General features: G+C 40.5%; 1 protein-coding gene across 4 annotated transcripts in view; it reads right to left on the bottom strand.

The window, feature by feature from the left end:
• Positions 1 to 4,296: 4,296 nt before the first annotated feature.
• The window catches only part of DDAH1 (dimethylarginine dimethylaminohydrolase 1), a 137,653-nt gene continuing 128,400 nt past the window's right edge, over positions 4,297 to 13,549 (bottom strand). For all 4 annotated transcript variants that reach the window (XM_023258868.2, XM_023258869.2, XM_006934878.4 and 1 more), the window contains 2 exons: positions 9,616 to 9,759; positions 4,297 to 7,342 (listed from right to left, as the gene is read on the bottom strand). In XM_023258868.2, coding sequence (XP_023114636.1) covers positions 7,226 to 7,342; positions 9,616 to 9,759 — 261 coding nt within the window. In that variant the 3' untranslated portion in view covers positions 4,297 to 7,225. The remainder of the gene's footprint in view (positions 7,343 to 9,615; positions 9,760 to 13,549) is intronic.

Consider the following 13,549-nt stretch of genomic DNA (forward strand, 5'->3'; position numbering starts at 1 on the left):
ACTCATGGGTCTGGAATGTGATGTACTCTCACCCTCAGGCTATGCAGACTCCTGTCCTACTGTTGATTCTGCTCCAACCATTTTTTGATGTTGAGAGGGAGAACCAGACCATAGAACTGGCATGTGCCTGAGCAATTTGCCAAGAAAAATGATTTAAATGCCAACCTTGAGAGACAGAGTTGGTGATGGCCCTTTCTGAAGGGGTAAGAGCTCATTTTCATAGTGTGGCATTGTGCTGAATATCCTCTACCCTTTCCAGATCCTTTCTCTGCCCTTCTCTGCCAGCTCTATGGCCCAGGAGGCTCACCTCTGAAGACGGCATTGCCTGGGCTCCCCCACTGGCCATCTTGCCATTTTGTTCAGTCATTGGAGGCACCAGCAGATCAGAGAGTGGAAAGAGAGGCTGAAGTTGGATTCCCTGTTCTGGAACCTGATCTCTGGCTGGAGCTGTGAACCTTCTTTCTCTGTCTCAGATGCAGTAGTATGATTTTCTGTCCTTGTTCTGCTGGTCATAAGGGTGCTGCTGACAGCTGGTTTCTGGGTGTCACCACCCCTTGTTTTTACCCTGAACATCCATACCTTTGACACAGACCATCATTCAAATCTCTTTATCTGATCTAAGGAGGGGTGAATTCTATTTCTTGTCAGATAAACTTCTTGTTACCATCCTTCCATTGATAACAATGTTCCTTTGGTCTCCCCTAATTATTATCAAGCCTAAAAAAGGAAGCAAGCCCCATGTTGCTGTCCTAGAATTAACTCTAGGGGACCTCATATGCTCACATGGGTCCCATGTAAACAAGACAGATGATTTTGTTCGTGTCCTGCCCTGGAATTTGAAGCCTCTGTTGCATCCACGAATGTGTTTATTCCACAAGCTCTTTCCAGAAGTAGAAAAGGTAACATTTCTACATAGCTTGGCTGTCGTTTAGAATCAGAAGTGGTTTGGTTCCTGAACGTTTCCTGCATCAATGTGAAGTATGTAGAGTCTTTTGCACCCTTGAGAGATAGTGGAAAATTTCAACACATAGCACATGGTTTCCTAATTTAACTTTGAGCTGTCATCCTATGAGTTCTATCCCAAAGTCCTAGCTAATCAATATGTTTCTTTGTCCATGAGCAGGAACTTAAAAAAATTACTTTTAAAACTTAAGCATAGGAAAAAGCAAGCTACTTTCTTAGGTCTATGTTAATTCACTGAAACTCTTTCTTTGTATTCATAGCTAGATGACTAAACTTTCTATTTATAAACAGAGGGGGCTTCCTAAGACCTAGAGACCCAACATTACTTTTAGGCATTCATGTCACAAGCCAGCCCAAGCTATATTTTACCAAGAGGTTAGCTGGCATACTGGTTTGAATCTTGTACTTATTTATAGTGACAGTAACATATTTGGCTCTTACACATTCTCCTAAAAGGCTGATAACCTCAGTTATCTTGTGCTATAAGTGGCCAGCTTTCACTGAGTTAGAAATGAATGTTTGGAGGGGGAAGGGAGATGGGGAACATTCTGATTTGCCAACAGTTGCCTCATGCAAGTATGTCTTCAGAACAGCCATGTCGGCTACCAAGGAAACCTGTGAATTCGCCATGGAAGCTGTCAGGCTAGCTTACAGGCATCAATGATGAAAATCTTGTTATTTCTGGAGCGGTGATTGATGTTTCAAATAGAAGATGACATTTTGATGGGATCCAGACTTGCTGTGATAGGAGTTAATGAGGATAATGATGATGATAATGATATTTACATTATACCTTTCTTCCAAAGAACTCTTCAGTCCTTTTTATCTCATTTGTGTTGAAAATGTCCCTTTGGAGTTGGGAGGTAAAGGTGTTATTAATCTGTTTTTCAGGAGAGAAAATACATATAGAGAGATAATTGCCTGGCTTTCAGGCTCCATTTTGGTGGTGAGAAGAGATATTTAAATGACAAATTAAACCAGGGGAAATTAAACTCAGCAAAATGCCAGTCTCAGTCCCCATCATCCTATATGATGCTGCCATATGCAGTAATATCACTCCCTGACCCCAAAGTCATCAGGAGATCCTCACAGACTGTTGATTCAGTCTAATATCCCCTTTTAGCAGGCAAGACTCTTGACATCCCAACCTGCATGGTCTCACTGTTGTATTTCCCTGTGTTTCAGCCCAACAAATCTACTTGCTTACCCCTACCATCTGCTCTGCACACCCCATTCTCCTTCTACAATCTTCATCACACCTGCCATCCCTTGTTTAATGTCTGTCTTCCTCTGTGAATGTGAATTCCAGCAAAGCAGGTCCTGTCACCATTGTGCCCCCAGGGTCTAGCATAGTTAACTGGTACACGATAGGCACATTTTTTTTTTTTTTTAATGTTTATTAACTTATTTTGAGAGGGGGGCAGGAAAGGAGAGACAGAGAGAAAGAGAGAGAGAGAGAGAGAGAGAGAGACAGAGACAGAGACAGAGACAGAGACGGAGAGAAGACAGAGAATGAGAGAGAATCCCAAGCAGGCTCCATGCTGACACAGGGCTCCATCTCATGACCCTGAGATCATGACCTGAGCTGAAATCAAGAGTTCGATGCTTAACCCAACAGAGCCACCCAGGTGCCCCCACGAGAAGCACTTCTGAAGTGCATACTATGCTCTCCCACCTCCATGCCTTTGTTCATGCTGTTTCCTCATCCTCAAATACCTGGCCTCCCATCTTGGCTTACTGAAGCCTGGGCTGTCCTTCCAAGTCCAGATCAAACCCTGGTTCCTCCGTCAGGTCTCCCCTACTTGGGAACCACCATGGTGCTGTTCTTTTTAGTTCTTACCCTACCTTCTTTTGTGTCATAATCATTTGTGATCTTGTGTTGTCTTCCTTGGCCCTCCCACACTGCCAGCTCTGGAAAGACAGGAGCTGCACCCCAGAGCCTGGCAGTGTGCGCATTTGTTAAATATGTGCTCACTTGTCTAAAAATATTGTTGGCCAGCATTATTCATTCAGCTAAAAGTCCCAATTCCAGAATCTGTAGCTTGTCACGAGAGGGGATTTTTCTCATTCTTACCTTCTGCCATTCTTCTGGAAGGCTGGGAGGAAGATCAGTCAGGCAAGCCCTGCCAACTCTTCCTTTAAAAAGTTCTCCTTTCTCTTCTGTGAGGAGTAAGTACTCTGGCACTTAGGTGGAGGGTTCCATTGCCTACGGGGGCCCTGGGCAGATGTGCCAGGGTGGTAGTTGGCATTTTCTTTTTAGCTTCCATGCCATTTCAATGCTGGCCTAGATAAGGGAGAACTAATCAAGTTGAGAAGATATGGTACAACAATGATGTCTCCAAGGAATTTTAATTACTCTGTGCTTCTAATGAGCAAGGGCACGTACCATTTAGTTACCACGAGAAGACACCAGATTGAACTGACTCTGGGTGTGTGTGAAACCTCATACGCAGCACATTTTTGACGGCTTGAAGACCCCGGGCTACTAGCAACATGGGCATACTGAACATCTGTGTTATAACACTCCATATAAATTAGAAAGAACTGCTTCGACAACCGTATCATAGAATATTCAGGGCTGTTAAAATTGATGATGTAGATCTCTACTTATTGACATGGGGAGATGCCTGCAATCTATTGTTAAGTGGAGGCAGGCTACTGAACTGCATAATTATGTAAAATTATTCCACATTTATATCTGTACCTCTTTATAGATGTGTGGATATTCTTCAAAATATTAAGAAGAGCATCTCTAGGTTATGAAATTTTGGGTATTTTTTCTTTACTTTTATTTTTATAGTTTCTTTTGTATGATTTGAATTTTACTTTTACAGTGAGTGGTTATTTTTACAATCAGAAAAGGAAAACAATAAAGCTGCTTTCAGCTAGAAAAAAAATTGGTGGAAATAAAAAAGACTCATTAAAAAATCTTCAAATTTCCTAAAAGATGCTTACTGCAAACAAACAAAAACCAAAACTAAACTCTTGCATGAACACAGGAAAAAATTGTTGCATGGTTTCCATGACTGAACCGTATAATGTGCTGACCACAGTTAGGAGTGAAAGGGAACAAAGGAAGCCTTAAGGAGGAGCACATGTGAAATCAAGATCTCCTGACCTCACCTGGGTTTCATGCACACTTTTTAGTGCCTGAAGTATGAAATATCACTTCAAATATCATTTCAACCCAAGATTTTGATGGCAGTGGATTTACAGGTACAGTATTTCTAATTATGGGGCAACAGAGAAAACTTCCCATCTCTGACAGCAAGGCAATGGTGACTTCATTTACTACAGCAGTTTTTGTTGCAAAAAAGAGACACATGCTGTTGGTCACAGTACAATTCACACTTTATTCCATCGTGATTTGTATACTTGTAGGATCAGGACAACAAGAGACCAAAATCAGTGAACTTCTCTGGACTAAAGAGCCGTGAAAGGCATTTACTGGTTTTGGCACACAGAGTGGATAACCATACATTGGCTGGAATGTGATGGTCAGCAAATCAAAATGCACACATCTAACACCATGTTGAAATCATGTCTGAGTTCTGTAGAATGTTAAAGATTAAATAATTACAAAGACTAACATGCAACTCTATATAAGTCACATTATTCATCTACAGACTATTTCCCCCTTAGAGATGAAGAGATAGCCTTAGTAATCTGTTCACAGTAGCTTAAAGAGCAATCAATACACATTAGAGATCTGCCTGCTGATTTCTATAGCGATTCATTAGAGTTGAAGAAATAATGCTAAATAATGTACTTTCTCTATATTGCCCCTATTAGATTGAATCTTACCGACCAAGTAATTCTGACTCAACTTTTCCTTACTTTAATATAATTCCTATTGTCTTCACAATGTCAAAGAGCAGCTTCTGTTAGTTTATTTATCCTTATAAATCACAACGGGCCAGAGGGGAACCTATGTAATAACAGGTTATCTTTCCTCCGAAAAGAGAACATTATGCTTACGAGAACATCAAAAAATACTACTACTATGCTGCAGATATTTTGGGTTTTCACATCATCACGTAGGGAGTCCGAAGAAGACAGCCTAGTCAGTTGACATAGCATAGAATGAGATTCTGTAGAAGAGGCACACAGATTCTAAGTGACTTCTTCAGACAGAGGAGCAAAGAGTGCAAGCAAAGGAAAGGAAAGGTGGAAAACAGCCTTCTGCAGAACAGATTGTTCAGAAGAAAAATCTAACTACCTGCAATCGACTATAATACAGTTCTTCAGTTGGGGATGACAGAAGTAAAGATATTAAAAATTATATGCCACTTGCTAGTAAGCCTCATGTGGCTGACTAGGTTAATTTTCCCCAGATTGTTTCTGAGATGCTGAACTCTTCCAGGGAGAAGTTCTGATTTTGCCAGCTCAGAGCCAGATTTAACCCAAAAGGGCAACCATAATTGTGGAAGACAATTTTTCCTTATTAACTTGAGCATGTGGGTAACATTCATTTTCTCTCTGGTAAAAACATACTATTCACCTATGATGAGACAATTCCAAATATGACAGTGACTAAGATATGGTTCATTCATGGGATGCTATATAAGATATCTGCATGTGAAATGAATTTAAAGTTAAGCAAAAAGGAGAGGAAAGGAATTCTTCAAATCCTGGCATTAGATCATCAAATAAATGAAAAAGACAGTAGTTACGGATGCCTTGGTTTTCTCAGAGGCTTATCACTTCCATTTGGTCACTAAACCTAAGAAATGATTGGTTAGAAATACATAGGTAAGCAGAGCAAGACTTTCAGTCATATTTCTTAATCTCCCTGAATGTTAATCTTGAACAACAAGCTACAGGCAATACCGGAAAGGTGGAGATGACTAGGAAGTTTGATAACATGCCTGGATCAGTCACCATTCCTTGGAAAGTACCATTTCCTTGGCCTGCTAAGCGGCTGTTTCTTTCAGGTTTAAGTAAAAGACAGTGATCTCTCCCTTCACTGCGGCATTGTTCTTTGTAAGAGACTGGCATCAGTTTTAGGTTGTGTAATTTAAAAGCTAGAGAGGAAAGAAGTGTTAATTGAATTCCACAGTACATAATCATAGATATTTCAAAGCAGAATTGTCCATTGTCTGCGGTTTCAAGCACCAAGCGGATCACTTCCTGTACATGCTCCATCTGGCTCTCACTAGACCATCAATAATCACTTTTAGATGCAATGTCTCTTTTGAAAGAAATAACATTGTTAGACCAGGATAATTGCAGGGGGGTAGAAGGCTGGAAATAGGGTGAGTCACGATGGGGGGGGGGGTGGGAATAGAAATGAGCTGATGGAATAAATAAGAGTATTCCCCAAGGTCTGTAAATGGCTAGTGATAAAGCAAAAATTCATGGAATGTGACTTAAAAGACTTCCTAAGACATTGTACCCATATGGTGTTTCCAAGTGTCTTGATCTACGATCCTAGCAACCCTATGGAGCTGAATTTATCTTCCTAGCTGTGGTGTCCTACTTACGGAATTTAGTTATCTGGGGCAAACCCCATCAGGATATGCTTCTTTGTAGTTAACTCTTCCCCAAATAGTCTCTCTGATTTTGGTCACAATTCTGCTGAGGGACCTGTCTGCCTTTCCTGGGGAGAATGGAGGTGGTGGCCAAATACATCGCCACGAGCCAGAGGAGACGGATGTGGCAGATGGGGGAGGCCTGCAGGAAGGTATCCAGAAGGCAAGACAGTGGATTTTACCTAAGGTAATAGAAGTGGGAAAGGCAAAAGAAAATAACTGGAAACAAAATTTCCAGAGTTCAGAGGAAAAAAAAAAAAAAGAGGGAAACGGAGAGGATCCAGGAATGAGGGAATTTTTCAGGAACCAAAGATGATTAATGATACAGAGAAAAACAAAAAACAAAACACAAAACAACCCAGCCTATCTGACTGATCAAGAAGATACCCTTTAGCATATATTGGCAACTAAACAGCATATATATATTTCACACCAATAATACAAACACTAAAATGAGTGTTTCTTTACTATTATTAATCACAGTTCAATAATTCATTAGCTCTATATTTTCTAGATTGCTTAATTCATTTAGCAAAACCCACGGCTTAGGTACCACCGCAAGGGGCGGGGGGGGGGGGGCGGTGCAGAATGAAGCAAACTTGGAATCAGACTTTTGTAAACCAGAGTTAGTAGCACAGTGGCACAGTAGATTGTCAATGAACACGATAGGAGTGGTACAGTTATCGGCCTTGTGAGTGCAGTATTGCTGGCTACAAGGGAGGGACTTCAACTCAGGAGTCTACCTTCTTGTTAATTAAAATTGAGCAGCATGTGAGCAGCCCATCCACCTTTTCCAGTTCAGAATGGCTCACGGGGATCAGCATATGGTCCTTCAGCTTCTCATAAACCTAGAGCAGGAATCAAGGAAAGGTAAAGAAGAAGGATTGTGCCTCTGCCTCTGTCTTACCCTACCCCCACCTCCTTGCCTAGTGCAGAGAATTAACGTGGCTTGCAAGTTTAGGCATCTCAGCCATGTAACCCCAAGATGTGCATGCAATCTAGACCACATATGTGCCCACAGCCATACTGATGGAGCTAGCAGCACTGGTTAACCACTAGCTCAATGCTTTAACCTCAAAGGCAAAGATGTGTCAAAAATGTGGTTGTTACTAGAGATGCCTTCACTCTGCCGTTGTGACTGGGAGATTGAGCGATACGTGAAAGCCGGTGGCAGTGTTTTCAGACTCAATAGTACTCTCCCTCTCCACACTTTAAAACCCTCTTAACTGTTAATGTTTCTTTCCTTTAATGTTTCTTTCCTTACCAACACCACTGGAAAAACCTGACAAAACAGAATTTAAATGAAGTATTTCAGGTCAAACTGCTTTTAAGTTACAGGTGTGAATTTTATAGCATCTTTTGACACTAATAGAAAGCATGTGTCAAAACTTCAAATTAACAGTCCACAGATTGTTCTCTGATGATCAAACAAAGCACATTAAAAAAAAAACAACAACAACAAAATCCCTTGAAAACACACTGTCTAAAAGCAATCTACCATGCTTCTTCAGTAAGCACTTTGCTCCTTAAAATTCAGTACAGTGGTTAATTAAGAGTGCTGGAGCCAGAGCTGGGCTCCAAACCCAGTTCTGTCAACTCACCACCTAAAGTGTAACTTCAACCAAAATGCCATGTCCCCTCTTAGCCTTGGGTTACTACTCTGTAAAATTAGAGTAGCAAGAGCGCCCTCCCAGGGCCGCAGTAAGGAATCAATAAGATAATGCACGCAGGGCACTTGGCCCAGTGCCTGGAGCAGGGGAAGCCTTAGTGAACATGGATGCTATCATCGTTACTGTTGATAGACACAGGACTGAATCCAGAAGAGGTTAATCATCGTCTGGTTGTCAGATGATCACTGTGGCTGGAGAAGCAGGAACGATCCAGAGCTGTGTTTCTCCAAGTGAGTGCGGTGACCTAGGTACTTGTTGGTATTGCAGATTCTAGGATTCTAGGGTGCAGATTCTAGATCTAGGAACATGCTTTTTTAACAAACCTGAGGCACAATAAAATATGAGACCCACTATTCATCTGAGAGATGGTTAAGCCCCAGTATGAGGTAAGGGGTCCTATAGTTTCCTCAGCGTCACACTTTCCGCCATGGAAACAGAGAAATCATCTATGTATCTCCCCACCATTTTCTTTTAATCTGCCAAGAAGGTGACTAATTAAGATAAGCCTAGTAATTACACAATGTCACATATTTAAAAGATAGCCAAAACATTTTCTAAAATGTTTAAAGATGTAAAATTTTAAGTTAGATGTAAAAAAAGATGAGTGGTTATCAAAGGCTCTTGTGTAATGCTCAGTATGAATATCTTATTCCTTCAGGCAGAGCTGAAGATGCTGAAATGCCTAAAACAGATATGGACATGTGGAGGGTCTATGGATGAGCACTGTTGTGTCTCCGTGGTTAAAGTAAACTGCAGTTGCTAAAGTATACAAATGAGACTGGCAGAATGCCCTGAAAAACAAAGGAACATCTTCTAAGACCAGAAAGAATTCCATATCTAGGGACAATTCCCTTGTTGGCACATAAATGCAGAGGCTCTCAGAGGGACAGGTAGGTGCCTGACTGCAAGTATATTTTCTTTTTGCTCTTTCTGATCCTTTGCTACCCGGGGTGTGCAGCCCAAAGCCCTTCTTTTTGTAGCCCTGACAATTAGCGCCCACCTCTGGGTCATTCATACTTCTCTGCCATAAGAAGCTAATGACGTTCTGAGGAAGGGCAGCTCACATTTGTCCGAAAACAATTCGAGTTTGACCATCTAATTGTAGGTGTCTATGCTTAATGGGTATTTAAGTGTGGGGAGGTATGTGTAATCAGAGCTGGAGCACAGACTTGGGAGATCTAAGTACTTATTTGAAAAGTTCTGAATACCAGACACAATCACCTCAACTACTGTGCACACTTTAGTGACCAATGACATGAATGAGAAGCGTGAGTTAAATCAAACTTTCCTTGTGACCTATATTATCCTTTCTGCTTTCATAATGATTTGATGTGTATAGAGGAAAAGGAAGTGCCTGTTATTTGCCACTCCATCATGAAAAAATTCCCTAGGCAGGAAGACTGTCATGGAGGCCTATTCAGCTGCAGTGGCCAGGAAGGAGGGTTTTTTACCTTTGCACTTTCTGGATACTCTTCTGGGGTTCGGTGTAGCAAGACGTGGCCTTTGTTGGGGATATTTAGGTATATACAGTTCGCGGCCATGTCATCAGGCACAGTGAGTTTGTCATAGCGGTGGTCACTCATCTGTTGCATGATCTATAAAGAGAAACAAAGCAGGTTTAAGCAGAGCATTTCCCCACACTTTCAAACAGAAGGAAGGCAGTGTGTGGGAATAAGCTTGCAACGGATGCCTAAGAATGTGCTTGTCAAGTTCCTGCCTATTTCCTCTAGTCATTGAGAATCCCAGGAGGAAAACTCGATGAAGCTATGATTCTTTGGAAGAGCTGGAAGGGTTCTTCTTGTTTTGCTTTGTTTTATGAAAGTGTGCATTTGTGTGTAATTTTAAAAAGGTTTTAAAACTGTCCATAATTTTTTGTTTTTGTTCATAAGATCTATCACTAAGACATGAAATGGACACATATACAAAGGCCCAGTGGGGGTTTTGATGATATTCTTGGCTGAGTAAGAAGGGCTGCCCTGCTCTATAGGAAAAAGGGTCTCTAGTGGTAATCATTCTGGTCAATAATCTGATTTAGTAATAACCGTCCCCCCCCCCCCCCAATTTCCTCTGGTAGATACATTTAAATTGAATTAACCTGTCTGTTACAGGTGATGTCCTTAATACAATAAACGTAAAAATCACTTGAGAATGTTAAACTCCTATTCCTAGGTCTCACTAGGTCTCATCCCCAGGGATTCTGGTCTGTCAGATTTGAAGTGAGGCACAGAAAATTTGCATTCTAAACCTCTCCAGGTAATTCTGAGGCAGATGGTCCCTAGACCACACCTGGTTAAAAAAAAACAAACAAAAAACCTGATATAACAGGTCTATTCATCAAATGATGGGATTATTAATGCCTTACTATAAAAATAGTTTAAAAAATCACAAAAATGAACTTTGCACAAAATTTAAAAATTGATCTCATTCTCGTCTTTTCAAAAAAAAAATGAAAACAAAAAACCAAAAAACAACCACAACCTCACTACAAAAATATCCAAACACCAAACAAACAAAACGAAAACAAAAAACAACCCCACAACAACTTAAATATATTTTGGGCTTCGCTATGCAGACTCTTTCCATTCTTTATCAATAGCCATACATTATAAGGAATTTGCTGAAATGTCATGCCATAACAGTATACCAATATCTTTTCCACAATCTGGCTTGATCTACCTTTCCAGCCAGGTCTCCCTTTATCCCTTACTATTTGTATGGAAATGTGCTTCATATTACTAGGCCTCAGAATTCGGAAGCCTTGACCACTCACTCGTGGCAGCAATGGACAGCAAGATTCACAGTATGGAAGAGTGCAAGAGACAGCACGTTCCCTGCAGAAAATTCATTCCAAAGACCACGTGAAGGGTGGCATATGGCAAGCTCCTACTGACCCACCAATCAGGTCAACTGCTCACTTCTCCTAGTGTGGAATATGTCAAGAGCCGGGAAAGAGCAAGAGGAATCTGATAATGGAATATCCTTGGCACAGAAGGAAACATCAGCAATGGGGATGAGCTTAAGCACTATATCAAAGGCTGAGAGACAAAGATGAGTAAGACACAGATCCAGTGTTTGCAGAGGTTACAGGCTAATGGAGGAGACTGGCAAACAATTATACTACAATAAGAACAAGCAGGGCACCATGGAAAACATTGAAAATTTATTATCTAGTCTCAAAATTCCCATTTTATAGATGAACAAACAGGACTGATAGAGAAGTCAAATAACTTGCTCGAAGTCATACAGGTAGATTTAAACCCAAATCTGTGCAACTCAAAACCTTTCTTAATCATCTTATTTTGCTCTCTTTCTTGACCTCCAGAGCTGCAGCACATCTCGCTTTCCTATAAACTACTATAACATCTCCTTTTCTGTACTCATTTGGTACTTATTATTTATTGTCCTGTGGTATCACTAACTCTTCTTTCATATGTAATCCTATTCTGACATGGTACAGTTTGGTATAGTTATAGGACTTGACTGGACATTTCTCTTGCACTTTTTAATTTAAATTGTTCCCTAAAGGGATGGATCCAGAGAGGGTGTCATCCGATGGGTTGGTTCTTCTTTAGAGTCCTGATTGAGAAATCTTAGATCTACTTGGATATGTGGACATTTAAGAGGTTAAAGACACTCCTGGGGTACCTGGGTGGCTCAGTCAGTTGAGTGTCAGACCTCAGCTAAGGTTGTGATCTTGCGGCTTGTGGGTTTGAGCCCCATGCTGGGCTCTGTGCTGACAGCATGGAGCCTGCTTTGGATTCTCTGTCTCCTTTTCTCTCTGCCCCTCTCCAGCTCATGCTCTCTCTCTCTCAAAAATGAAATAAAAATTAAAAAATAAAAATGAAGAAAAAGTGTATAAAAATGAGAAGTTAAAGACACTCCTAAAGTGTAACTACTCTAAGCAAATTAAAAACATATTCAACTTAGCCCTCTTTATAAAGTGGGTATGTCCAGAAATAAAATGGAGAGGCTTATTTAAGAGAAAAACAATGCATATCCAAGTAGCTCTCTTCTATTATGAATTTCTATGTAAACACATCTTATGCAGACTTTCTTTTTGGCTGCTTTCAAAACACATTAATAGTAGCTTTCACTGTATGGGAGGGGGCACATTAAACCATTAACTCTGGAGTGACCCCTGGGATTGAGTCTCAGCTCTAGGCTTTAAATGTAAATTTAAGCTTTTTGTTTGTTTTTTGACTTCTTGGTTTCCTCACTATAAAACTGGGATAATAAAAGCCTTTGATACACTTATTGTGAAAGTACATGAAGATAACGTATATAATGAGACATAGTAATAAGCCCTTAATAAGCTAATAGTATTTTATGGCAGCATGACCAGCCAAGTAGGGGTCAAGTTTCTAGTCTGCAATCAGAAAGAGGTAGGTCTGAATCTATGCTCTGCTATACACTAACTGTGTGACCTTGAGCAAGTCACTTAAGCTCTCCAAGGCTCATTTTCCTCATCTGTAAAATGGGATGACAATGTCATACCTATTTCCTATAGAGTAATTCTGAAGGTTATTTTAAAAGACAAAGCAAAAGAGATTATGTCTGTAAAGTGCTTAGCACAAGTTCCTAGTACATATTCAATGTGTAATAAATGTGCACCTTTCCCTCTTTGTTTCTTGCAAGTCATTTGGCATCTAGAAGGAGATCAAAATATGCTTGCAGCTAATTGATTCATTTCTTCACCCCTTTCAAAGGATATAGCAAACTTCAAGACTATACTGAGATGTTCACAATTATGTATGTGAACAACTGCATGTATAAAAATGAGGTACGATCTACATCCAGAAAAAGAAACACAATTCATTTGTTAATGTGAACCGGGCTAAACCAGTGAGGCCAATGTTTGTCTTTTTCCTTATGTTGTACAATAGGACACTATACCCTGTGGTCCTAACCCAAATGATTTTGGATGTAAGATAATAGGAAGTGGTGGACCTGGGGCAAACTAGACCTGAAAGCATTAAAACAGAGAAAGAAAAGAAAAAACCTTACGTATATCAAACTGAACACATACATGTCTCTGTCAGTTTGTGACCTGTGATTTAGTGAAATAGTCCAGAAGCTCAATAAGCAGTTTGATTTCTTCAAGATGTAAGTGGAACTATCTCTAAATGCAAGACAAAAACTAGGATTTATAAAACTTCTCATCAATTTCTCTTAGTCAGTCTGGCCAGCATGTTTCTTTCTGGGTGCAGGGAATAGGACTGCATCACGTCTGAATCTCTGTTGTGTGTTGTTGAAGGTGGGCCAAGATGGTTAGTCTGCTCATTTACAGTTAGAACTGTCATCCTTCATGTGGATTAGATACAGTTTATCTGAGAAGTTTAGGATTTCTTCCAGACCACCGGGAGACAGTTCCCTGGGCCAGAGGTT

Source organism: Felis catus, chromosome C1 (assembly GCF_018350175.1).
Source record: "Felis catus isolate Fca126 chromosome C1, F.catus_Fca126_mat1.0, whole genome shotgun sequence".
Classification (NCBI taxonomy): Eukaryota; Metazoa; Chordata; class Mammalia; order Carnivora; family Felidae; genus Felis; species Felis catus.